Genomic DNA, 25,998 nt, shown 5'->3' on the forward strand with positions numbered 1-25,998 from the left:
ATTACTCCCTTATTACAAATCTACTCCATCTTGGGGGATTCTCCTAAACATTTTTGGTCAAGCAGCATGTGTACATTGTGTTTAGACTTCTGTCATTTCGTTTCAACGTGTGTGATGTGTGTGTGGTGGATTAGGGATTCCAGATGTAGCAGTGATGCTTTCAGTTTCTCTGTTTCGACAATTCTTGCCTTGACTTGGTCATTCTTGTGGTCATTCCTGATGGCATGCTCTGCTGAGTTATTTACGAAATCTCCCGCGCGAACTGCAATCAGGGAATCAGGAAGTTTTTGGAAGCGATTGATGCATGTGACGTAAAGAACAAAACATTTTCAATAACGCTTTAGGAGAGCACGCTGTCGAGAATGACCACAAGATTGTCTGGGACAACGCAAGAATCATCGCAACGGACAGCATTACGGCTACATCTGGAGTGCCTAATCATACAGATCACATCGCACACATTCAACCGAAACGATAGAAATCTAAACGCAATCTACGCGCGCTACTTGCGGCAGTTTTTCAAGCCTCTTTCAATGAACCACTTCTGGTGATGTATTCATTGTGAGTAAGGCTTCCATGATGGAATCTGAAATGTCAACAACAATAATCTTGACTGGTCTCTCTTTTGTTTTCCAACAGGAATTCAGGGAAGTAGAAGGCGCCGACCAAAAGAAAGGATAAGATGACGTTTCGGCTCCCCCACGGGAGCCTTGTGAACAAGTGTCTCGTGGGGGAGCCAAAACGTCATCTCATCCTTTCTTTTGGTCGGCGCCTTCTAATTTCGTCATGTACCATCCCGACCAGACGGGTTTCCGTCAAACACTAGACTTCGAATTCAGGGAAGTGCTGATAAAAAACTTCTACAAGTTGAGATTTGTTATCAAGTGTATTGTTAGCAATGGCTGCTGTGGAATGCAAGGAACTATTGATAAAGAGCACACAAGCCTTGCAGAGGTTGTCATTACACCCCTTCCGCATGCAGTCAGAAAATGGTGAAGATACTTGATGTGCGAGTCAAACGTGCACCCCGTGCCACGTCTCCCTGCAACACCTTGCAGGCATCGGGCAATCAACATATTCTTGACTGTCTACAAGGACCTTTGGCTTCAAGAGGAAAACGTGGGCCAAGAGCAGCTCATTGATGACCTCACTGTGAGTGGATTCCTTTTCAATCGCGTCATTAAAGATGACGCATAACCTAAGCGTCGCAGTAAAAGGGGCATAGAGGTAGAGCATACGCCCCACGTGCAAGCCCACTCCACTGCTTTAATGCCTTGGCCCTGCAGGTTAATAAATAAATAGAATAAAGAGGATTGAGGTTCGAATCCTGGTGCCACGCAATTCTCCACCGCGATTCTCCTCCAAAAACTGCGCATGTTGATGGAATAGCATAACCAGGCCTGGGGTGCGGCCTGATTTCGGTGGCCAGAACGACAATGCACTCTGCCACCAGAACGGGATTTTGCCTCCCTGGTGGAGTATACTTGGCCACAACATCCTATATCAGGGGTTCTCAAACTTTTTTGCTTGGAGGAACCCCAAAAGCCTTCAATAAGTTCCAGGGAACCCCCCCCCCCCCCCCACTTTCACTTACCAGCAATGTTGTCGAGTGCATTTCTGCAAAGGGAAAGTTGCTGAGGTTAAATGTTTATTGCACAGATTAATACAAATACTAATGTGATGTGTGATGGGTGGTACTGCTTCCCTTTTGAGAGCAAGTCAAAGCGTGGCTCAGCAGCACTCAGAGCCAGTCTCATATCAGCTGCCGGGTCAGGGCCGGTGAGGGTTCTCGCGGAACACAAGAAGACAGCCCGCGGAACCCAGGGGTTCCGCGGAACCCAGTTTGAGAACCCCTGTCCTATATAATTAAACCAATTAACCTTTGCCTATCAGTCACCACCGGCTACAGAGGAACTTACCAAGGCGACGGAGGGTGCCTAGAATCTCTGGCTCCGGACAGGCCGCCATTGGGAACTGAACCCGGCAATGTTTAACGCTAGAACCTTATCCAATGAGGCTAGCTTAGCAGTGATGTTCAAGGAATTAGCAGGTATTAAATGGAATGTCACAGGGCTTATTGTGGTTAGGAGGACAGGTGAGGCATATACAGTACTAAGTATATATGCTCTGCTATCGTGTACTAGAAGACAGATGAAAACTAGGTGTGGGATTTCTGATCAGTCAGGATATAGCTCGCAACATAGATGTATTCTATAGTATTATATAGGAGTTCTTATAGTACTGGCAGATTAATGCGGGTTGGGGACATTCTAGTTGAAATGAAGAGGAAGAAATGGGCTTGGGCAGGGCATGTAATGCGAAGGCAAGATAACCGCTTGTCCTTAAGGGTAACGGAGTGGATTCCAAGGGAAGGGAAATGTAGCAGGGGGCGGCAGACAGTTAGGTGGGCGGATGAGATAAAGAACTTTGCTGGGATAGGATGGCTGCAGTTGGCAGAGGACAGATATATGGGGGAAGCCTTTGCCCTGCATTGGTCGTAGTCAGGCTGATGATGATACAACTTGAGTACCTGAGAATCTTATCTGCCTAAGGGAATGCCCCAAGGTAGACTAGATTGCAAAGAAAAAAATGCTTAGTATTCACATGATCTCAGCCATACAGACGCGTAGAAAACTTAGCTTTGTAGCTTTGCAACTAATAGAAGAATGGGTTCCTGAAATGTACTGGCACCTTAGCTTTAGGGTGTTCTTGCTTTTTCCTATTTTCTTTCTTGTGTTCATAGTCGTGAATACACCAGCATGCTATGCGAGACAGGATGTAGTGCTACCTTCCTTGTAACCACAGTTTGGGGATTTGGAAAAGTCTCTGGGTTTTACTTGCAGTGTTTAGCGAAATGTCTTCATGAATGCCCTTTTGGTTTTTTTTTCACGTAAACGTTTTGTTGCAGACCACATTTGAGGAGTCCGAGAAGGAGCAGCCAAGTGAAGAGACCGAGGAAAAGCCGGACCCATTGGTGCAACTGGTTGTGGCGTTTTCAAGGACGGCCACCACTGAGCACAGGTATTTCCCAGTATGCACCTGTTTCTGAGCAGCTGGGAATTTCCCAGTGCTTTCTGAGCACAGACAGAAAGGGGCAACCTATTTTGTGCTTGCATTTCATCTCAGAATGTGCTCTGCTGGTTACGAGGAACATATACAGTCATCTCTCTCTCTTAGGAAACTTTTTTTTTTTAAATGAAAAACTGTGAGTCTGAAAGGTACAGAAATTTTGTTTTAATTGTGCAGAAAATACTCTTGATGGTGATAGGACGAAAGTATCACTTTGAATGAATTAAATGTTTGAGTTGGGCGATTTCGAATGAACGGCAGTCCACTGTATTATGCAAGCATAAGAACTCATTGGTTGTAGAGGGTATGTTTTCACAGTGTTCAGTGCACATGTAAAGCTGTGCCTTTTGGGCATTAACTGCTGTGTTTCCCTTGTGTGATTTCAGTGGCGTCATGCCAGAAGATCCACTATACATGCAGTACGCCTTCATCTTTAGCCAAGTAAGTTGCCACTTTTGCATTATAGTTAACGTCTCCTTACTTACCATTGCAGACATATCAATCAATCAATCAATTTTATTTCCTTAAAGACCCCTTTTCAGGGGCATTACATAAGGGGTGGGTACAACGTTTGGTGCAACAAAGTAATCATGCGTTATGATGATGACAGAAAGGTGTTAGCTCTGCGTGCATAAGAACACAGAAGTCCTATAGAATGTTCCTTTTCTTTTTTTCTAAAGGTCATCATTTAATTGTACTGAGATCTACCGTGTGACTGTACTGCAGTCATTCAGGAACAGAAGGCTGAATGCCACTTACTGTGTGCGTGTAGTGCCAGATTCAAGGACAGCTATTTGAGGTGGTAAGTGCACTGTGACATCATGTGGCGCCCTCTGTGTGCAGAGGCGCGAACAGCAGAAGCACTAGTTCATGCCAGTGTGCACAGAGGATGTCACAGGTTCATCGTGTGGTAAGCAGTGCCACTTGTTTTGGCTCCTCGCTTCTCCTTTATCTTACACCAATGCTACCGACTCCGCTGAATTGTGAAATGCCGTGAACAGGTGTCACTGCAAAGAAACTCTGTCTTAAAGCCTTCTCCGACTTCCTTTTGTTTTGCTGGTAAGGTAAATGCAAGCACGGATGAATTAACTTGAAAAGCATACTTGGCGATAGGCAGTCATTCCTCACAGACTTCGCGCTTAAGAGAACAGTGTGCTGACAGAGCTAAAACAGGCGCTGGTTGTTTCTGCATCTTGGTTACTACAGCTGTTACTGAAGTTGTGAGTTCACGCTTCGTTTGGGCACATCTCTTTATTGTATAATTGGTAGTTCTGTGTAACAGCACATAGTTAGCAGTATGCATACCTATGTTTGCTTTATGAGTGATTCAAATGTACAGTGCAGAAAAGGCATGGATGAAGAAGGGAAAAAAGTTGGGCAAGTTGTGGCGTTTTCAAGGTACGGCCTGGCAAGTCATGGCTTACGCACATGACTTGCCAGGTGCGTACCTGTGCCACTTCCTAAAGCCCGGCAATGTTCTGCGAGGTGTGTGTTAATGCATCAACCAGTTTGGCCGATATGGATGAAGAATGGCATAAGTGCTACAAAGGGGAACTTTGGGCCGGTTGGCGCATAGTGACGAAGTGAGAACTGAACAGCGCAGGGGCAGGACGCCTCGCTTGTGTCTGCTCTCTCTGTCCTGTCCCCTGTGCTGTCTGTTCTCTTGCAGGTGCTGCTGTCATCCTGTAATTCTTGTTCTGTGTCTGTCACCTTCGTGTACTTGTCCGTGCACTCCCAGACACCCTTAGAGCGTGTTGGTGTAGCGGTCCTGATCTCATAGGAGATGCCCTCAACTCAGTGTGGCGAGCTCAGCCAGAGACCAGCTAACAAGTGACAAGATGGGCTGGTCGTTTGATGCCCAGCTTTCGCCGGCCGCAAGTCAGAACCAAAGGTTCACAAACAAAACAAAATTTATACAGCAAAGAGACGACACAGAGTGATTTCTAATCACTCAAACGAACATATACAAAGGGATTTACAATAGAATGCAACCCGTGCAAAGTACAGTGGAGACCACGTACAACAGAACTGCTTACAGTGCGAGGCCAGATGTAATGCGGTTTTTGTCGGCCATCGGTCTGCTTGTCATAGAACTCAATGTAAAGCCATACCGCTTATTATGCGTTTGCGCGAAGCAAAATGCCGGTTATAGTGCGGTTTTGAAATCGCTGCTCGTTTCCTCCCTCAGTCTCCACACGTTGCTTCTGTCTTGTGCAACATTACATAACAGCTAGCTACACTTTTCCCTCCGTCGTTCTTGTGCTTCCCTCCTTTCCATGCATCTGGGTGACACCATGTGACCACATTTTCTTGCCATGACCCCTCTAATGCTTTCCTTCACTCGCACTAACTTCGCTCCTGCACTCTTTTCAAGTGGAAACGCTCGTCGTGGTTGTGTCTTCACTCTTTGTCCATGAAAAGTTCAGCGCTTGTTATGAGCGGTGCCTCTTTGATTGCACCGAGTTGGTCCGTGGACTTCAAACCAGTCAACAACGGACCTTTGCACCTGCATTAGTTCAGAGCCCGGGTGTGTAGTAGCGGCGATGTGCTGGCATCTTTTGCAAGTCGATCTCTCATCACCGAGCTGCCATCCTTATGGCATCCACGTCATCCGTGTCTCAATAGCCCGGGAAACGACAGGCCTTATCCCTTGAAACGAAGGAGCACAACCAAGGACATGGAAAGTAGTACTGACAAGAGCTTCGGTTGCCAGGAAGTATGGTGTCACTGACACAAGAGTGTCCACCGTCTGGAACGACCGTGAAAACATATGGAAGCAGCTAGAGAAAGACTGCATGACTCTCGCAAGAAAAAGGATTCGTACACCGAAGTATGAAGACATTGATGAGGCCTTGTTTAGGTGGTTCTGTGAAGTGCAAGCACAGAATGTCCCAGTGTGAGGCCTGATGCTTCAAGCGAAGGCTAGGAACTTCTCACACTTGTTTGGACGTGAAGGCTTCAGTCCGCTGAATGGGTGGATTCAGCGGTTTAAAGATTGTCGTGGGATTAACTGCAGAGTGATCTCAGGAGAAAGTGGTGAAGTCAACAACGCCTGCATTCAAGCATGGTTCGGCGTTAATCTTGAGACGCTATTCTCAGCATATGCGCACAACGATGCATACAATGCCGATGAAGCTGGTTGTGTGCTGTAACACGCTTCCCAACCGAACCCTCGCCCTGAAAGGTGGTCCTTGCTTTGGCCGCAGTGTGTCAAAGGATCGTGTCACTGTTTTGTTTTGTGCCAGCTTGGACAGATCTGACGAGCGGCGCTTGCTTGTGATTGGTAAATCGAAGAGGGCCCATTGTTTCAAAAAGAGAGAACACCTTCAGGTGAGGTACGAGGCAAATTCAAAGGCCTGGATGTCCCGAGAGAGAGAGAAATAACTTTATTGACCATGTGATTTGGGACACATAGGTCCCTGGGTCCCCTCACGACCCCCACTGCACTATACATTCATGAGTTCATGGAGTTTCATGACATAGGTGGCCCAGTCAGTGGCGATCTTTTGCCTGGCCAGGTACATTGATCGCAGTAGGATCTTTTATTCAGTGTCAGGAGCTTCGGGCCCCGTGGGGGAGGACATTCTAGGAGAACGTGGGTAAGAGTATGGTTTTGTTAATGAAGCGGTGCGAATTGCAGCTACCATAAAATGTTCAGTCTTTCTGATGTCTTATATCAGCAGTTTGTTGAACCTAGAACAGCTAAACTGTGCTCATCTGCAAAAAGCACAGTATCCTTTATTCACCTTAACATCCGTTCTCTGGCAAAAAAACACGATGAATTTGCTCTTTTCATTGATCAGTTTTCTTTCCGATTTAATGTTATCATGCTAACTGAAACTTGGTGCACAACGAGCAACTGTGCGCCTTTGCTACCTGGTTATAATAATTTTTTTATCAATCGAACCGACAAGCGTGGTGGCGGCGTTGGCATGTACATTTCTGACAGTTTATCAAGTGAGAAGGTGTCCCAGTTTACCGATATCACCAAACATTATGAAGCACTTTGTTTGCAACAAGAGAGCACTCTTTTCGCTGTCGTATACCGACCTCCTTCAGGCGATGTTAAAAGATTCATGGACTTTGTGGATAACCTACTCGAATATGCATCCTTCGAACGATTGCGGCTAGTTCTTGGTGGAGATTTTAATATTAATGTTACTGCAGGTAATACCTCTTCTACTGAACTGAACAACAAACTTGCAGCCTGTGGGTTTCAAAACGTCATTAAAACACCAACGCGTGTCACATCAACAACTTCATCGGTTTTGGACCTATTGATTACGAACAGCAACACACCAGTAACCGCAGCCGGAACCGTCAATTGCAGCCTGAGTGATCATTGTCCTGTTTTTATGGCTTATTCAGACGTCGCTGTGGGTCGCAAACCTTCTCGTTCAAAGTTCATTTTTCAATCTATAAATGACACCAGTCTCGATGATTTTAGGAACAAAATTATTAGCACTGACTGGTCTGAGGTTTTTGCAGAAAGTACTGCAGATAAAGCATACGACACTTTTATGACTATTTTTTCTGCCCATTACAAGGCATGCTTCAAACTTACATCTGTTAGGCAGCGTCGATCGATAAGAAAACCTTGGATCCGCATCGAGCAGGTAAAAATGATTGAAGATAAAAATAAGCTTTTCGCTCTGTTCTTAAAAACGCGTAAGCCTTCCATATTTGCAGAGTTCAAGAAACTACGCAATCGAATCACATCAGAACTAAGGAAAGCCAAAGTGCAGTACTTTCAGCAGCTGATTCAGGATGCCTCGACATCTCGTCCTGATCGGATCTGGAAGATTGTGAACGACGCACTCGGCCTGCGTACAGCTGCGCCTAATCAGTTTCAGATGACTGTCGAAGGTCAACTGCTTACTGAAGGTGCTCTAGCAGAGCATTTCAACACCCACTACATAACTGCCATGACTAACAATGCTGCTCCTTCTGTAACGTCTTGCGTCCTTGATGACAACCTCTTGAACACTGTTTTTATGGTGCCAACTAATACAGCTGAGGTTTACAACATATTTACGTCACTAAAGAACAGTAAAAGCCTTGACATAGATGATATCCAGGTCCGACCGGTCAAATACGTCCTCGACGTCATCTGTCCAGCCCTCGTACACATTTATAACCTTGCTTTGGAGACGGGTTTTTTTCCACTAAACATGAAACGCGCAAAAGTTTCAGTTATATATAAAGGCGGCGACAAAAATGATGCTGCCAACTACCGACCGGTGTCAGTTCTCCCAGTGTTTTCAAAAGGTCTTGAAAAAGTTATTCTGTCTCGTCTCGACCCCTTTTTTACTAAGCATAAACTTCTTTCTGAATGTCAGCATGGGTTCAGAAAAGGATGCTCTACCGAGTCTGCCCTTTTGATTCAAAAGGAATTGATACTCAAAAACATGGATGCAAATAAACTAACGCTTGGGGTGTTTGTAGATTATAGCAAAGCTTTCGACTGCCTCAACCATACTGTTCTCCTTAATAAACTGTATCACTATGGCATTCGGGGCGTACCCCACTCACTCTTAAAGTCATACCTTGCAACACGCATGCAGTCTGTAGTTATCGATGGCAGTCTGTCGTCCTTTAAAGAAATACCATGCGGCGTCCCTCAAGGCAGCGTTTTGGGACCGTTTTTGTTTAATATCTATGTGAACGACGTGGTTCGTATTGATAAGCATGTCAAGTTTGTTTTGTACGCTGATGATACCAGCTTGTTTTTCACATCAGATAATAGTTTTGACCTACTGCATACCGCTAATGAAACTCTATGCAAATTGCTTGATTGGTCGAGCAAAAACTGTTTAAGAATAAATCCTAAAAAACCAAAAGCCATTCTGTTTGCTTCAAAAAACAAACCAGTAAGTTTGATTGGCGGGCTCCGCTTGGGCAGCTCTACAATCGATATAGTCAAAGAGCACAAGGTTTTAGGAGTGGTACTATCGCACCGTATGACTTGGGATGCGCATATACAGCAACTGGTGAAAAAACTCTCTTCCGCTGCTGGCTTAATACGTCGATCTCGAGATATTTTTCCAACTAACATTAAACTTCAAGTTTTTCACTCCGTCTTTCGGTCCCACATTAACTACTGCACGTTAATTTGGGCCACGACTACTAAAAAAACATAACTATACTACATAGGCTCGAAAAGAAAGCTGTTCGTTGCATTGCTAATGTTTCATACTTTCACCACACTCATGACCTCTTTACTCAGTTCAAGTTGGTCAGTATACAACAGATTTACGATTACCATCTACTATACCTGCTGTACTTCTCAAGTGTATCTTACCAGCAGTTCCTGAAGGAGCTGTGTACTCTTACTTTGCAAACTCGCACATATCGAACCAGAGCGTCTGAGGAATGGTTTGTACCGCGGCCACGCACTAATTATCTTCTGCAAACATTAATGTACAACGTACCATTTCTATCAAACAAGATTAAAACACAATTTTCTGGTTCCATTGCCCGAACGCGCACAGCATTGCGCAGCATGTTTGTTTCTGGGCAATTTTCTAAGACTGTTTTATGATTTTGAGTGGTAATTGTGAAATTGGGCATACAGAGTGAGTGTGTGTGTTTGCCTTCTCATCGGGATCTCATGTGTAAAACGCTTTATGGTACTAATTTTTATTCGTTTGTTGCGTAGTTTTATTGTAGGGCACATTGTTCTTTTGTGGCGTAGTTAAGTTGATGAATGAAGTCCGTGTATTCCATTACAATATTCACTTGCATTTTAACTATTGTACTCAGTAAGTAGGACAATGTATGTATTCTGTTGCACATTTCATTTGTATTTGAATTATTGAAGTGTATATGAAGTCGCTGCTGCCAAAATGGTTCCCTGACCTAGTCAAGCTGTCCTCACAGCTTTTTGTCGCGGAAGCCATCAACATTGTATCAATGTTGAAAATAAATTTTTGATTTTGATTTGATTTGATTTGATTTGATTTGAACAATATCTTGGTGTGGGCTGTGGAAAGCGGCAGCACGAAGCAGCAAGGACGGAAGAGAGACACGAGGGCACGCACTTGTCCTGTGTTCTCATGGCACCATAATAATTTGTTGGTAGTCATCAAGGAATTGGTGGGGTGGGGGTATAGCTGCCGTTCGGCACTATATGCCTGGGTCAGCTCATTGAAAGTGTGCATGCTCAACTGGGAAGAGCCTGACTCCCCCACCTCCTGGTTGATGGAGCTGGTGAAGGACAGGGTTAATTGGAGACATGGGAGAGGCCTTTGCCCTGCAGTGGGTGTAGTCAGGCTGATGATGATTATAATGAGGTGTGACCTTCTGCCAATAAAACCACTTGTCAGTTAGCACTTGTGTTTGTGTCGTGTTTCTCATGGTCTGTATTGTGCAAGATTGATATGCACCACCTCACCCAAAAAAAAAGTTTTAATAAAGTTCTTTTCTGTACCGTTCATGTTGGCTGTGAACTGCCAACAAGCCATGGCATGCGCTTTAAGAACCTTTCAGTTGGGGGCAGAACGAAGGTTGAACTGAGGAATGTCAATGCTGTGCAAGTGGCTGCTACAATTTTTTTTGTTTTTCTTTGTTTTCCAGAGCTGTGGTGGTGCTGAGGAGGAAGAAGAGGAGGAGGAGGGTGACGAGGACTCTGGGCCCTCCATACATGTGAGGTTCTTTTCTCTTTTTTCAATCACGGGCCTTTCCACCTCACAATGCTGCGAATTATTTGTGTTACACTACTTCAAGTGCTTTGTTTATCTGTGCCACCTGACCCGTGGTATTTCAAACATGAGCTGCCACTGGCCAACACACTTGTTCTTAAGTACAGTAGAACCCTGCTCTAGTAAACTCGAATATAGCAAAAACTAAGATAGCTGTGTCCCATTTTGCCTCTCATAGACAACTGTGCATTTTTTTTTTGCTTATAGCAAAGATTTTTTTTCATAAAATTGGCAGTAGTAAAGAGCGGCCTCCTCATTTGGTCCTCGTTTTTGGCACTAACTGCATCATGAAAGTTGCTCTTTGAGACAGCTTCACGACCAAGCTTGGAAGTGTATGAAGAAGCCAACCTCTTAAAGTCCTTGGAGCCGTGAGGCAAAGCACACGGGGGAAAAAGAATGTAAAGCTGGCTATGAATGCAGAAACAAGGAGGTGCAGGTTTCTAAGAAAGGACAGAGGGTAGAAATGCAGTGAAGGTTATGGACGGAAACAAAAAGGGTGAAGATTCACAGCACGGCAGCGCAGATCACAGGTGAAGCGACGGTCAGAAATGGAGGTGCGGAACCTCGATTGCTTGCGTGTTTAACTATTGCTTTTAAACATTGCTGAGGCTGTGGAAAAAGGCACCGTGTTCACGCAAAAGTTTTGTTTTCACATGAAAGCAAACTCATGACATTCATAGATTGTATTTGCGCAAATGCACTACTTTCTCAAGACATAAACAAAATCGATTTATTTATTTACTTATTTATTTATTTATTTATTTATTTATTTATTTATTTATAAATACTGCTGTCTCTGAGGAGAGACATAGCAGGAGTGGGTGAATACATGAGTAAAAACAAATAACATGGGTAGCATAGAAATAGATAACACAGAAGTATTAAAAACAGATCAACGGGTCAAATTGTCAGGCAACTGAACAACAAACTCTTCAATTGGCAATGAACGAAGTGAGCCGTCCAATCCATTCCAAATTTCAACGGTTAGAGGGAAAAAAGAAAATTTAAAACAATCTATATGTGGTTTGAAGGGAACAATGTTTAATGGGTGGTTCCGTCGGGTTGCACGTGTGCTTGATGACACAAATGTGAAGGGTAACGTGAAATCAGAAAGTGAAAAATTACATAAAGGGACATTAAGAGCAGGATGGAAGGTACTTTTGAGTGTTTCTTTTATAAACCAACACTGTGTTTAGTAGGTAGCCATTAATTACCAGAGTGTGTCCTCAGAACCATGCCATCACCAACAACTGATATAGTAAAGATTTGTTGCTGGTCCCAGTCACTTTAATTTAAAAGGGTTTGGCTGTACCTATGCACTTTTCAAGTAATAAATCGATGCATAAACTTTGAGAGTGTGTAAATCTTGAGGCTATGCAAGAACATGCACAGTAATAAGAGTAGTAGCAAAAATCGAGAGCTTGCAGAGGAATTTAACTCAGTTTGGCTGATTTCCGCCACCATCAGAAAAATGCAGCTCACTGAAAAATGCACACTAGTGCAAGATGAGGGCACTTACAAGCTCATCTGTTTTGAGAATCAGTATCCTTACCATGAATAGAGTTAAGACACTGTGGCCATGTGCAAGAGAATGGCTGCGGAACTGAGAAAGGACACAACATGCGTGCTGCCTTAGTTGTGCACTCGTTCTCTTGCGTCTCGCCCAACAATCAGTTATTCTGAAGACCTTTTGGCCATGTCTCTAGCATGCCCAATGCTTAGCATGACAGAATGTAAGCTTGTTTGCTTGCTTTCATTTACTCTGATTTTTAGATCGTACTGCAGGTGGTATTGTTTGGTCATCGTTGAATTTTATTTGTAACTTAAAATTTTTTTATAGAAATGAAGGGTTGCTTCAATCTTTGCAAACAGCTGTTGTTTGTAAACACCTTAACTAGCTGGATGAAACATATTTTGAAGTACAGTCGAGCTCACTTATAACGGCCGCAGTTATAATGAATGCTTGCTCATTGTGAACGAGGGTGGTGCTACCGTCAAAATATGTGTTAGGGCTATGGCATCATATCTCAGATACAGCAAACAAGCAACAAGATACAGCACAACTCGGTTAGAGGAACGAGGGGGCTCTGTGAAATGGTCCCTATAGTTGGAAACCCTTAACTCAGGAGTGGAGAGTGATGAATGCCTCCAGGTCTCTGTGGCACCCCCTCCCCTCATTACTAAGAAAACAACAACAACACGACCCCCTAAAAACAAAACAAAAAAAAAATGGGATGTATAGCATGCCGATGGAACGTTTTGATAGATGAAGCCGTTAAAAGTGCATGCCTTGAAAGGTGGTGCCTCGTGCTCGTGAAAAGTGCAGCAAGCTTCGCGTTACCGTCTCCCTCTCTAACTGCGGTGACCACGCTCTTCTGCCACCAATGAGCCACACTTGCCAGCTCACATGGGCGTAATTCATGTGCTTGAGGGGCCCTATTGGCACCGCATCACCAGTGCATACTGACAGCGATCGACTGACAGGTGCCAGCGTCCCAGTTCGGGTAACTTTGTTCCCCACCATGGACTAAATTCATGTGGATGGAAACTACCGCGTAGTGACCAAGAATTGCTTCCGTAAGGCGGAGTTTATATTCTCATTAACGTTAGAGGATACTGTCGAAAACCCACATTATCGTACGCATGTGTAGATTTGTGGCAACGCATTTTTGACGCACACCTAGACCGACCTGATGTTTGTGGTGATAACGCAGACATCGGAGAGCCGTTCACTGATGAAAACAGTACTGCGTTATAACTACGAACTCTGTCTGATTGCCACGAAAATGATGAAGGCGATGACGAAGAGGCCAGCCTACCAGAAGCTGCCATGGAGGCCACCGCTGCAGTTACTTATGTCACCCCCTAAAGCAGCTTGTGGGTAGCAGCACTGTTGGTGGCGAGGGTTGTGCGAGTGCTCTGGAGAGCTTGGAAAGTGTTGTAATAAACTCTAGTTTGAATAAACAAATGCGCATCACAGACTTACACAGTCGGACTTTGTACTTTTGGCTCTAGGGATGTCCACTTTCTACAAACTTCAAATATAGCGAATGCAATCCCCGCGACCGTCAGGTTTGTTATAAATGGGCTCGACGGTAGTTTATGACACTTTGGATTCCTATATCAGCCTGCTTCCTTGCATTCATGCGTCTGCACAGCTTCTTCGCATGAAGGGCATTTGTATTTTAGGGGGGGGGGGGGGGGGGGGGGGGGGGGCTTGGTCTGTATAGTACTCCGGCTTGGGCATAATATTGCTGCACATGTTGGAAGAGAAATTTCTCACTTATTTTGATAATGACTCTTCTACTATGATAAACCTGCACATTTCCTCGCTATTTAACTCCTCACCACACAATTTGTTTTGCAGTTATGGCATTCTTAAAAGCAAGTCTTCTCATATCTATGTTGGAATACTGCTGAGTGCAAGCCTGCTGATTCTCACGAATGTGCATTTGGGCTGGATTTTCCTTTCTGTTACAAATGCCTGAAGAATAGTGCTCATTTTTGATCAGACTGACATTTCTGTGAGTGCTTGTCTCACAAGAAGTGTTGGTTGGCTTGTTTTCACTAATGTCTCTTCCTTTTCTCTTTGCCTCTGGATGCATGTCAGGGTCTTCTAGTAAGTTCCTGCCAATCACTTTGTGTTCTGTTGGTTTTTGTGTCTTTGTGTTGTGTTGCATGTGTGTCCTTTGTTGTGGGACATTCCTTCTTTTGTCGGTACGTTCCATAGCAGTTTTTTAAGCTCAATCAAAAGACTTGGGTTCACAGAATTTCACCACACCATGTAAAGATTCACTTGAAGGGACCAACGACTGACTTTTTTTCCCCGATCGAGTGCAAAGTAACTAGACGAATAGGAATGGGGTAGAGTGCATTTGGCAGGTTCTCTCAGATCATGAATGGCAGTTTACCAATAAACCTGAAGAGAAAAGTATACAACAGGTGTATCTTACCGGTACTCACCTATGGGGCAGAAACGTGGAGGCTTAACAAAGAGGGTTCAGCTTAAGTTAACAACAACGCAGCAAGCTATGGAAAGGAAAATGATAGGTGTAACATTAAGAGATCGGAAGCGGGTGGAGTGGGTGAGGGAACAAACGCAGGTTAATGACATCCCAGTAGAAATCCAGAGGAAGAAATGGGCTTCGGCAGTGCGTGTACTAATGTGAAGGCAAGCTAACCTGATGTCATTGAGGATAACGGGAGTGGATTCCAAGAGAAGGCAAATGTAGCAGGGGGCAGCAGAAAGTTAGGTAGGTGGATGAGATTGAGAAGTTTGCGGGGATAGGGTGGCCGCATCTGGCGCAGGACAGGGTTAATTGGTGCGATATGGAAGATGCCTTTGTCCTACAGTGGGTGTAGTCATGCTAATGATGATGATGACCGCTTGTCTGCACAGTGCAAAACTTAGTATAGAAGGTACCTGATTCCACAGTGGTTTTGTCAGAAATGTTGTACAAGTTAAAATTTGTGGCAAGAATGCCACAAATTTTAATGAGAAAGCATTACTAGACCCATTACAAAAAAAGCCAGTGGCATGCGTGCACGTGAGTCGGTGTACTCCTAGATGGTGCAGAAAATCTCAGCAGTGACAAGAAAAATAGGGCAACGTCATCAAGCAGCTATATGATGCATACAGCAAGCCAAGCACTGCCACTTCAGATTGTTTGTCTGTATATACTTGCCACTGGCCTACAGCCGTGTGGCGCCAGTTTTTCCGACATTCGTACCAAAATTGTGACGCAACCGTTTGTCGTACAGCGTTCTGGGTGGTGTCATAGAATGTCTCATTGCGTATAGCTTACATATGCGAGTCAATTTGGAGGCTAGCTTGCAGCAGTGATTTGAACTGATTACATATGCACCTTGAATTGTCGTCACCACCATCAGCCTGACAACGCCCACTGCGGGCCAAAGGCCTCTCCCATGTCTCTCCTGTCCTGTGCCAGCTGTGGCCACCGTATCCCTGCAGATTTCTCAATCTCATCCGCCCACTTAACTTTCTGCCGCCCCCTGCTTGAGAAAGGCCACATCATGCTAAAAGGAACTCAGTTCCTGGCCTCACAAGCGAGTGCAGTCACCATCCACAAATCTCAAGGAGGAAGTTACGATTCGGTCATGTGATTCAAAGAACTTTAATGCATATACAAATATTACGCATAAATAATGCACCCAGGAACAGTAATGCTTTTGCATTCTTCCCGCATGTGAGCAGTCTTAAATGTAGTAGAACTTTTTGACGGGTTAGTTGGTACATTGTCTTGAAAGAATGTCGTACGCCAAAAAAGGAATGTCGTACGCCTTCCTGTTTCGTCCTTTTTTGGCGTACGACATTCTTTCAAGTCTTAAATGTCTCTGGGAATTTTTAGTGTGAAAAGCACTACTTCACTAGCAAAGCTGAAAAACCTGGGGTATGTGTAAAGCCTCAACGTTTGGTGGAATGCCATCAGCACAGGCCTTGTGCAGCTGCAGCGTCAATGTCTGAAATCGGAACCCCTCCCTCCGCCCCAATATTGGCTGATGACAAGACTTTGCATGTGATTGCCTTTGAGGCAGTGTTGACTCAAGTGCTTTTGCATGTCCTGCTCTGTTTAAGTACATTAAAACCGTACCATTTTTTTTTAATCAATGGATTCACCTGTTTTTATGCGTCTCTACGGATTGCACATCGACAGAGGTGCAAATGGAAACTAAGATAGTTTCAGCCATCAGGTAGTAATTAGGCAACTGTCGTAAGTGAAACGTTCACTTGAGCTTCCATGCCCCCCAAGTAGTTACAGCACAGTGATCTCGTCGATGACAGGTTTAATTAGCCATGGTTAGTGCTTCTACAAAGAAATGCTATACACTGTGGCGCCCTCTAGTCACTGAAGCTCAGATATTTAATCAGCGATATGATGGAAACATTTTCACCAAAGGACACACTTGAGAGAGCTTCAAATGTAATAAAATACGGCAAAGACTTGAGAAACAAAGCAAACTTATGCACTTGACAACATATGCATGTGCAGTATTCTACCGAGGTGTGGTCATGTTGTGGGATGGACCTCACCACGAGAAGTAGCACCAGCTTGTTTTATGTGATTTTCAGTGCCAAATTGAAATTACACATCCCCGTTCCTTCAGTACTGCTGTGCTCAGTTTTTACTCTATAAGGCAGGTTCCTTTCATTTCCACCATAACCTCACGACTCATTTAGGTCAGCTGTCGGTCTGTTAACAGGTCAGTGTGTATCTGAAGGTGGCCAAAGCTTGCATGCCCTTTCCCTCCGTGTATCTTACCAGTGCATTTTCTGTAGAGTGTGTGATGACTGTGAACTATGTGTGTGTTGTATGGTGGCTTGCAAGCGTGGCTGATCGGGCTAGTTGGTAGATCATGACAGCTAAAAATGCAAACAGTGAAACTTTAAGACAGGGATGAAGAGAAGATGAGACACCACAGCGCTGACTTCAAAGTACTGTTGTTTACGTTTTCAGTTGTATGGTTGGTCAGTTGGAGAACGTTAGTTATATTTTTAAAAGTACAAAACATGCTGGCATTTCAGATAAGCTTCATTTCAACTGTGAGAGAGATGCCGTTAAGAATTGCTTGTGTATTGTTACTGTCAGTAAAGGAAGTGTGTCTTTGGACAGAGCACATGTCACATTAATACAACATTTTGGGCGAGTTGGTTACCTACATTCATTATTACAGCGCAAAGACGGCACAGAACAAGAAGGGGACACAACAGCGCTGTTGTGTCCCCTTCTTGTTCTGTGCCGTCTTTGCGCTGTAATAATGAAAGTCACATTAATAAAAATAATTAAAATAAAATTTTTATTTCCTCTTTCCAATACAAATGCGGGCCTGCTGAAGCCTCGGAAGGCTTGAGTGGCACTGCCCTACAGCAGACAGCGTATAAGTCACGCACCCAGCAGACAAGTTGCAAAAAAATAAAAATAAAAAAAAAAGATGGAAGGGAAGAAAAGGAAAGGGAGCAAAAAAAAGGAGGATGTGAGAAGAAAAAATGGATTCAAGAGCAAAAATACACACAAAAGGAGAGAAAACAAAAACATGTGAAAACATAGCATCAGTGCAGTTGATAGCTGTGTATTGGCTAAACAAAATCAGATCATTCATATGTGTCGTTTTTTTTTTTTAATAACTGCAGATGACATAACTGTATTTGCTCACATAATTTGCGCACTTTTTTCTTTTAAATTAAGGCTTCAAAAATGGGGTATGCAAATTATGCAATAATGTTGTGACCACTTCATGTCATAATGCACAACATATACTGTATATTGCTGTCTATATGTCGTATCTCTCACTGGGTAAAAAAAGTGTACTCCCATGTTATGCAGTTCCCTGTGGAGTAGCATGATGGTGCATGTGTGCAGCTCAAATCAGTAAATGCTCAGAGACACACGTGTGGCCTGGCTGACTAGCGGCAAAGCAACCCAGCAAACCAAAAACCTCTCAGAGACGTCTAGCTTGAGAGCTTTTTGGTTTGCTGGGAAACAGCAAACGGTTCAGTAATTTCGGATTCCAACTTGCAATTCATGCCCCCCCCACTCGCACCTTTTGTAGCTGCAAACACAGCTGTGCTGATCTTCCCCAGCCGGCCTTGTGCATGCATACTGGTGCAGCTGGGAGCATAAAATATGCGAGTAAAAGTCTCTCTTTTATATAAGCCCGGGTAATCAATTAGGGGTGCGCAAATTACGCGAGTAAGTGCGGTATTTATTCCTGCTGCAAGCTATAATAACCACTGGTAACAATAATTTACCTGCTTACAAGTTAGTTATGCTCAGAATGTGGATTCTTTGTGTGAAGCTGGAATGATTCCTTGCGTGCAAAGCAGTACCTCACATATTCTTAAAATACTAGAGTCACTTTGAGAGGTTCGTTGTGGCTGTATATAACAACATTAGGTACACAAGGGAGGATTCACCTTACATTACAGCTGATTAGTCTTTTTTTACGAGAGCAACCATCCGAAATGGAGGGGTCAACCTGCACTCAAAGCCAACAGCAGCTGAGATGGTGTAGTCACAGCTAGTGCGTGCCCCATGCCAGTGTCCGTATGCATGGAGCTCCATGTGTGGAGCATTGGCAATTCATCTGCTAACTTTGACTTGTTCTCCTGCACGCATAAAGTATTGCGTAGCATGTATATAGAAGGTAGCTTCAAAAATTTCTCATGCTCACTTATGCCAAAATAACTGTCTTTGTTGCTGTGTCTTGTATTTTGATGCGCGAAAATGTCATACCTTTGTAACAAACTTGTTTTTGTGGTCTTTGCTCAGTACGCCTGAGGTGATCGTGCAATGTATTACATTTTTTTTTTTGTACGACCTTAGAAGTTGAGTCGTTGCTTGTCTGCTGCTGCTGCCTGTAAAATCGGGGCTGCGGCCTCGTCAAGCTGTTTTCTACAGCTTTTTCCGCAGCTCCTCGGTCCATGTATCTTTGAGGCAGAAATAAAAATTATTATTATTATTACTAAAGTTTGAACTGCGCACCATTAACGTGGCTTGCTTGCCTGATGAGCGGTAGAGAGCGTAAAGAAACCTTCCAATAACCTCCGGTGCATGCATTGACTCCACAAGTGCAAGACGCTTACTGGGCTAGTCAGAGGCCATGTGGGACAGGCAGAATGGGGTGCCATTTTACCACCTTTGGTCTCCATCTGCCTCCAACAGCTGGCCTAGCTGCTGTGCCGTTATGCGTTTAATACTTTGTGCTGTGCACCGCACCACAGTGTTATCTCATGGGAAGCTGCATAATGTGGTGCAGTGGCAGTGGCTGCTATTCGTCAAGAGGTGAGGGTCGACCTATATTTGGAGCACACTGATATGCATGCCATTTACTAGATGTGTAGCCAGAATACACAGAGCTTTAGCAGTTAAGGGGGGACGAGGGTCTTAAAACTAACTTTTTTATCCATGGCTAGAATCTCACGAAATTTCGCACACAGATGCATTTTTCTCTCCAGATTCCAAATATGCAATCATAATTGAGCTGTTGGTCTTAAATCTTACAAAGTCTAGAATGTGATTAGGTAATTTCTTACGCAGCTTTAATGAACTTTCTCACTGCATTTTGTTGCTTTTACTTACATGAATTTATAGCCAGAGAGATCCCATACCCGGTGACATTCTTCGTTTTTCTCTAAAGGCATGTCATCCTGATATACTACTATGTCGAGAGTAAAAGGTCGCAGTATTTGACACTGCAACTCGTTAAGCTGATTGTAAATTGCAATTTATATGTGGCCTAAACAAAAAAGGTAAGAATGTCATCGGGTATGAGAATTCGCTGGCTATCAATGCATGTAATTAAAAGCAACAAAATGCAGTGAGAAAGTTCATTAGATCTGCGTAAAAAATTGCCTAATTACCCTCTAGAATTTAAGATAACTTTTGATCTAAGACCACAAGCTCAATTGTAACTACATTTTTGGAATCAGAAGAGAAAAACACATCTGTGTGCAAAATTTGATGAGATTCTAGCAATAAATATATAGGTCAGTTTTAAGACCCTCGTACCCCCTTAAGTGGGACGGAAGCTGAGCATTTTCAGGCACATAGGTTTAGGAGGCTAACCGAGTGTGTCTCGCTAACCGTGCTTGTTATGACTAACCTGCCACCCAACACTTCTCTCTTGCATGCCGCCAATGCTGGCTCCGTAGCAAAAATTTCGACGACTGAAGGTGAGCGTGTGGCTTCCACATTAGGCTGCTTTGTCAAGTTCACAGGATACCCTTTGTTGCTCATATCTGAGGATGGTTTTGAGCAGCTTCGTTGAAATCTTATAGCCTGAATGGCTACGAGTATGTGTTACTGTTGGTTTGCATTGTATCATTTTTCACCATTCTCGGTGGGCATTCAGTTCAGTTCAGTCTCAGTTTAGTTTATTTTTACTTTTTACAAAGAAGCAAACTAGGGCTAAATGCTGCAGGAGCAGCTTGACAAAGGCCCTAGCACCGAGCAAAGATGGCAATATGGTGGAGTTGAAGGCAATGGCAGCATCTCCAAAAAGATGAATGCGTTGCAATGCACTCTTCAAAGCGAGAAACAAACAAAACCTTGCCGTATGCGAAATAAAAAGTGGCACACTACTTCATATTGTATAGCAAGAAACAAATAAAATGCACCAATCAGGACAGGAAATGTTTCTCGCAGTAGAAGCGACTAATACACTTGCTGGCGCTCACCAATACCCTCAAGGATGTATGTCCAACTAGCCCCAGCAGTAGCTCTTTTGGCGTTATTTCATAAAACGGGCTAAGTATAACATGGTCCGTTTATTGTAGAGCATTCCGGGCATAGGGATGTACCTTTTTTCCCTATGTTGCACCAGTTGAAGTGAAAGATTTTCCTGTAGTTTTTGAAGAAAGGTTATGATACTGGTGCTAATTTTCAAAAAGTTCTGTAGTGTAATATTAGCCTGTAATTATACAAATGAGACACTGGAAGAATATCATATTTCAAAAACTAGTGGGATGAGAATAAGTGACATTAGCTATGCCTTGGACCGCTCTCTTTTGTAGCAGGTATAGCTTGGACAAGTTCGTGACGCCTGTGGTACAGCAGATGATGCAACAATATTGCAGAAGTGAAAGTACTATTGCATTATAAAGTAAAAATTCAGTTTCCACAAGTAGTATGTGGGTCATTTTGTATTATGCCAGCAGGTGATGATACTTTAGCTGCAAGGTATTGCATATGTTCATTCCAAGTGAAATGCTTTGAAAACACCATGCCGAGCACTTTTGAGCTGTCAGCCAGTTTGGTGGGTTGCGTGGCTAATGTTTCCCTCCCTCTCGGGGCAGCCTTTTATCCCTCAATTGGTTATCCTCAATGGTGCGCAGGAGCAAGAGCTGGAGAAGCAGCGGCTGCTGTTCCAGCAGGCACGGCTGGCCAGTCGGGGGGTCGCCGAGATGGCTCTCCTCTACATCTCCGCCTGCAAAGGTCAGAGAAACAGGGCATGCTCTGCTGCTTCTCCTTGCCTTGTATGCTGCCCTGCGATGGGCTGTTTCTGTGACACCCACGGGCACCGCAAAGGCCTTGTGTTCAAAGGCCTGAGGAGTGCAGCTACGTGGCACGCATGTTGCATCTTTGCTGCTGAGGGCGTCGGAAGCGAAGGCTCCCGTCCGAGAAGTTTGGAGCCCAAAGGCGCAGCCTTTGAGAACCTGCGATCAGAGTGCGGTCCAGCATCGAAAACTCACAGCAAAGGAAAAAATACGGGCAGCTAACAATACTTGAAAACATCTTTAAAAAATAAGAGTGGTTTATGTGGTTGTGCTTTCTGGACGAATATTTATGCCCAGATTTCGAGGCAGTAAAATGGTTGCAGCAACACCGAGTATCCCTGGTGGCCAAGGCAGTGCACAAAACCTGCTGCTGCTGATTATGATGAGGGTAGCTGTTGCAGTCCTCTTAAGGAAGCAATAAAAATATATAAATTTCTGAGCTCAATGAATGAATAGGTTAGCCCACTTTAAATTTAAAGCACTAGCCCTCTACCGGGGAGGGCGGCGGTGGAGGAGTTGGACTCGCATAGCCAAGTCACGGGCATGGCCTTCCTTCTCTTGATCGCTGTACGACCGCATTTTTCGGTGATGTCTTGTGCTGCTTCGCAGCAGAGAGCACCAAGCAAAGATGATTTGCTCACCAACTTAGCACAGCTGGGTTTCTCCGGTGGTTGCCAGATGGCGCCACAGGTACCATTGCTGCGAAGCCTTTCGGTTTTAATTCGCCGTCGCCACAGACGATGGAAATTTCGAAATAATTCTGGCCGAATCAGGCAAGTGGCCCACGTAAATGAAGTATAAAACAAAACTGACCACCAAATGCAACCTCTGGACGAAATTTGAGCCCGAACAAATGTGTGGTTAGGCCGAGATAATTTTTTTTGGATTTTCTCTGATTTACGCAACACGCAATATATAGATAATCGCTGGCTGTGTGGGTCGTACCTCAATGTGATCTCTTATCCGAAATAACAAGCCTCTGATGCCATAGACTTACATGGATGCTGGCCAGGACTGTGCTCCTAGCTTGAATTATCCAAATTTCTGAATTAACGGGGGTTGAATTAATAAGATTTCACCATAACTGCACATGTGCAAGGCCAATGGAGATCAACTATGATTGCACAGCCTTGCTTATTAGCCTGGTTCAAGTTACGTGAAAGACGTACTGCTCACGAGCAGTGCCCCAAAAGTTAGTGGTGAAATGTGTGTGTTGACGAGAGAAATATCTGATTGGCGGCTTAAGATGACTTTTGCTGTTTGCTAAGGTGACATTTGTGCGGTGGGAAACCGAAATTTAGTTTTTTTTCGCTGTTCGATCATCCCTGACGATGAAACGAACCAAGGTATCCTGTAGAATGAAAGGTCGGAATTCCAACACATATTAGTAAAAATTTTCGGAAAGCATTGCATTATCCCTTTAAGGTTATGACACTATAGTGTCAATGGATTAATGTCCATACATGCGGGATTGGTCATTCTCTGGTGTTTCTGAAGGGGGTACGACCTTGTTATCACTGTGTTCTTGTACTGCAGTGCTGAGCGTTGCCATGCCATTTTGCACGTGCGATCTGTCCCCTGTGCTAACCTTTTGTACTCGCCCCTGTATGTGCTCATTTTGGGGTAATGCGCATTCATATTCTTAAGGTAATGCAGGAAATTATTTCAGCAGTTTTTACTTTCGTAGAAAGCGCTACCATTACCCATGAGCGCGTGGAAATCACTGCTCTGTCGCGGGTATCGAAAGACAAAATACTGCGTACAGGTCCGACAGGGGACATAAACTGCCAATGCAGAGGGGCGCTGCGACTGTCGATTAGGGGGACTGACCGGAGGCCGTGGAAGTAACGAGGGCTTCTGGTGGGTGCCAGTGCCGCAACGCTAAGTCCTCGGGTCCGAGCGTGGGGAGTCTACACTGCCTCGACCGGGAACCATCGGATCAGTGAGGGCTTCTGGTGGGTACCAGTGCCGCAACGCTAATTCCGACGGCCCACGGCGAACTAAGGAGAGAGGGCTTATGCTCCCTTCTAGCTCCGGGGACCACTGGCTCCCTTCGCTCCCGACTGCCCATTTTATATCCTCCCGATTGCACCACGGGAGTGAAAGGAGTCGTTAACTTTTGGGTTGTTGCCGATTGCACCACGGGAGCGAAAGTAGTCGTTAACTTCCGTGGCTCCTCCTGTCGGACCTCATCGCAGGCTGTTCGTGCTTTTTATTTCTACTTCACGAGTACAGGTGGCGCTGCTGCGCTACAGCTCTATGAATGTGTTGCTTGAGTAATGATTGGGCTCTTGATAGTTGGGTCCGAGTGGAAGAGCTTTCCTGTGCGCATGACTTTGCACTTGTCTTCGGAGACGATTGGCCAGAATCCATTGTTGTTTTTTCCCCAGGTTGCCACGGCCCGATGGTGATTGAGACCCTGAAGTTGGGCATCTCCCTTCTGAAAGGAGGCAACCAGGAAGTCCAGATGGTGATGCACTTAACTAAGCTCACTGGCCCTGCATGTCGGGAATCTTGCGCTCTTGCGTCCTATCAATATGGCTGGCTTCTGTTCAAGTGCATGGAGAAAAGTTTTCTGTTAGTAGTTTGTGCACTGGTTCACACTAAGGCTAGTGCAAAAAGTGAAACATGACCAAGTTCAAATAAGTATTAAGTGCCATTGTTGCCAGTGATGACCTGATAAATGTTGAAAATTGTATGAATAATACTGCACAATTGCAAAATTTTGAACTGTGAAGGTCTAAATTTGACCTCCAACTACTAAAATATATTGTCACGTTGTAGTGACGGCAATCCAGCAGTCAGGAAAACAGCACCAAACCTTGCAAACGAAGCTCTTTATTTCGGCTGACTTGCGCCCGCAAAAGAACTGAATCACTCGGCAGCGGCGTAAGCAACAAACGTGCTCGTCAGTCGTCGAACTACGAATGCCCGCTGCTCGCGGCATCATTCAATTTAAAGCCGGCAAGGAAACTTCAAGATAACAGGTCGAGATCATCTAGAGTAATCTGGAAACACGTAGATGCAGCTCGGCATGGCTGTGATCAATCGAGATTAGTACGGTCGCTTCTCGCGTCACGAACACAAATGATAACACCACTTTCCTGCGGCCTTGCGCGGACACTATAATGATACGTGGCAATATATATATATATTTTGTGCCTGCGAAGCCTGGAAATGATAATTTCGGATTTAAATGAGGCAGGACATCGCGCCCGTCGCTCCCCACAACCGCATCCCCACTGGCCGCTATCCTTGTTTTGTTTGAAAACTGGGCCTCTTACTCACTACCTTTTACTGCTCACTACCGTAAAATATTTTTGGAACATCTGCATTCTGTTGTTTTTTGAGGCCTCCACAATGGCCTACAAATGGCTGGCACGTCCACTTCAAATGTGATTCTCCCAGCTTCATGTTTTTTGCCAATGTGACTATCCTTACGGAAGTTTCATTATGTTTTTATAGTGCAATTTCGATTGGTCTTATACCGTTGAATTCAGGAAGAACTTAACTGTGGAGCTATGCTGCTTTTGTTTGGCTGAGCCAAAGATTTCTAATTGTGTGAACCATAATGCCACCTCACTATGGTTCATGTTTATGGTGATTGGACAAAATTTTAACATTTTTATATGATGGTGTACTTCAACAGGAATGCAATTAGCATAGCTGTAGTTTGCAGGTCTTTGGCTACAGCTCCATTCAGTTGAAAGCAAAGATTGTAGAAAGAAAGTGTCTTAACGATGCTTAAGAATTTACTGATTAGGCTTCCTTTATTTTTCTATAATACGTGAACAAGTTGAGGTTTACTGAAACTAATTACATTTGTGAAAATAGGAAGAAGAAACACATGCACATTTGATTTCACTATGATGTCTTTAATAATGAAAATGTTCATTTCAAGACCCGTATCTCCCCTTAGCATTGTGCCAGGAGCCCAACAGCCATTTTGCCTCTAGTGTGGTCTTGGTGTTTGCTACCTTTTTTATTCGTGTCATCTGATGATCTTGCAGTGACTGACATAAAAGGGTTTGTGAGAAAGGTCAAAGACCCATCAAGGCTGTAAAATCAAGGTCTTAAAGAAAATGTGTCCACTTTTGTCGTGCATAGATGGCCGCAGAGATGTCATCTTTGCTCAGCGAATGCAAAGGGACACTGTGTACGGATGTCACTGAGCGTAAGAAGCGTCCAGGCTAGCGTGTTGTCTACTGCAGTGCC

General features: G+C 44.3%; 1 protein-coding gene across 5 annotated transcripts in view; it reads left to right on the forward strand.

The window, feature by feature from the left end:
- Positions 1 to 25,998, forward strand: part of LOC149326706 (ryanodine receptor-like) — a 542,398-nt gene that overhangs the window by 421,039 nt on the left and 95,361 nt on the right. For all 5 annotated transcript variants that reach the window (XM_089563500.1, XM_089563501.1, XM_089563503.1 and 2 more), the window contains exons 88-93: positions 1,059 to 1,152; positions 2,909 to 3,021; positions 3,456 to 3,510; positions 10,645 to 10,713; positions 21,622 to 21,721; positions 24,174 to 24,253. In XM_089563500.1, the coding sequence (XP_089419626.1) occupies positions 1,059 to 1,152; positions 2,909 to 3,021; positions 3,456 to 3,510; positions 10,645 to 10,713; positions 21,622 to 21,721; positions 24,174 to 24,253 (511 nt within the window). The remainder of the gene's footprint in view (positions 1 to 1,058; positions 1,153 to 2,908; positions 3,022 to 3,455; positions 3,511 to 10,644; positions 10,714 to 21,621; positions 21,722 to 24,173; positions 24,254 to 25,998) is intronic.

The sequence above is a fragment of the Amblyomma mixtum genome, chromosome 10, assembly GCF_055824585.1.
Source record: "Amblyomma mixtum isolate Tamu chromosome 10, ASM5582458v1, whole genome shotgun sequence".
NCBI classification, from domain to species: Eukaryota; Metazoa; Arthropoda; class Arachnida; order Ixodida; family Ixodidae; genus Amblyomma; species Amblyomma mixtum.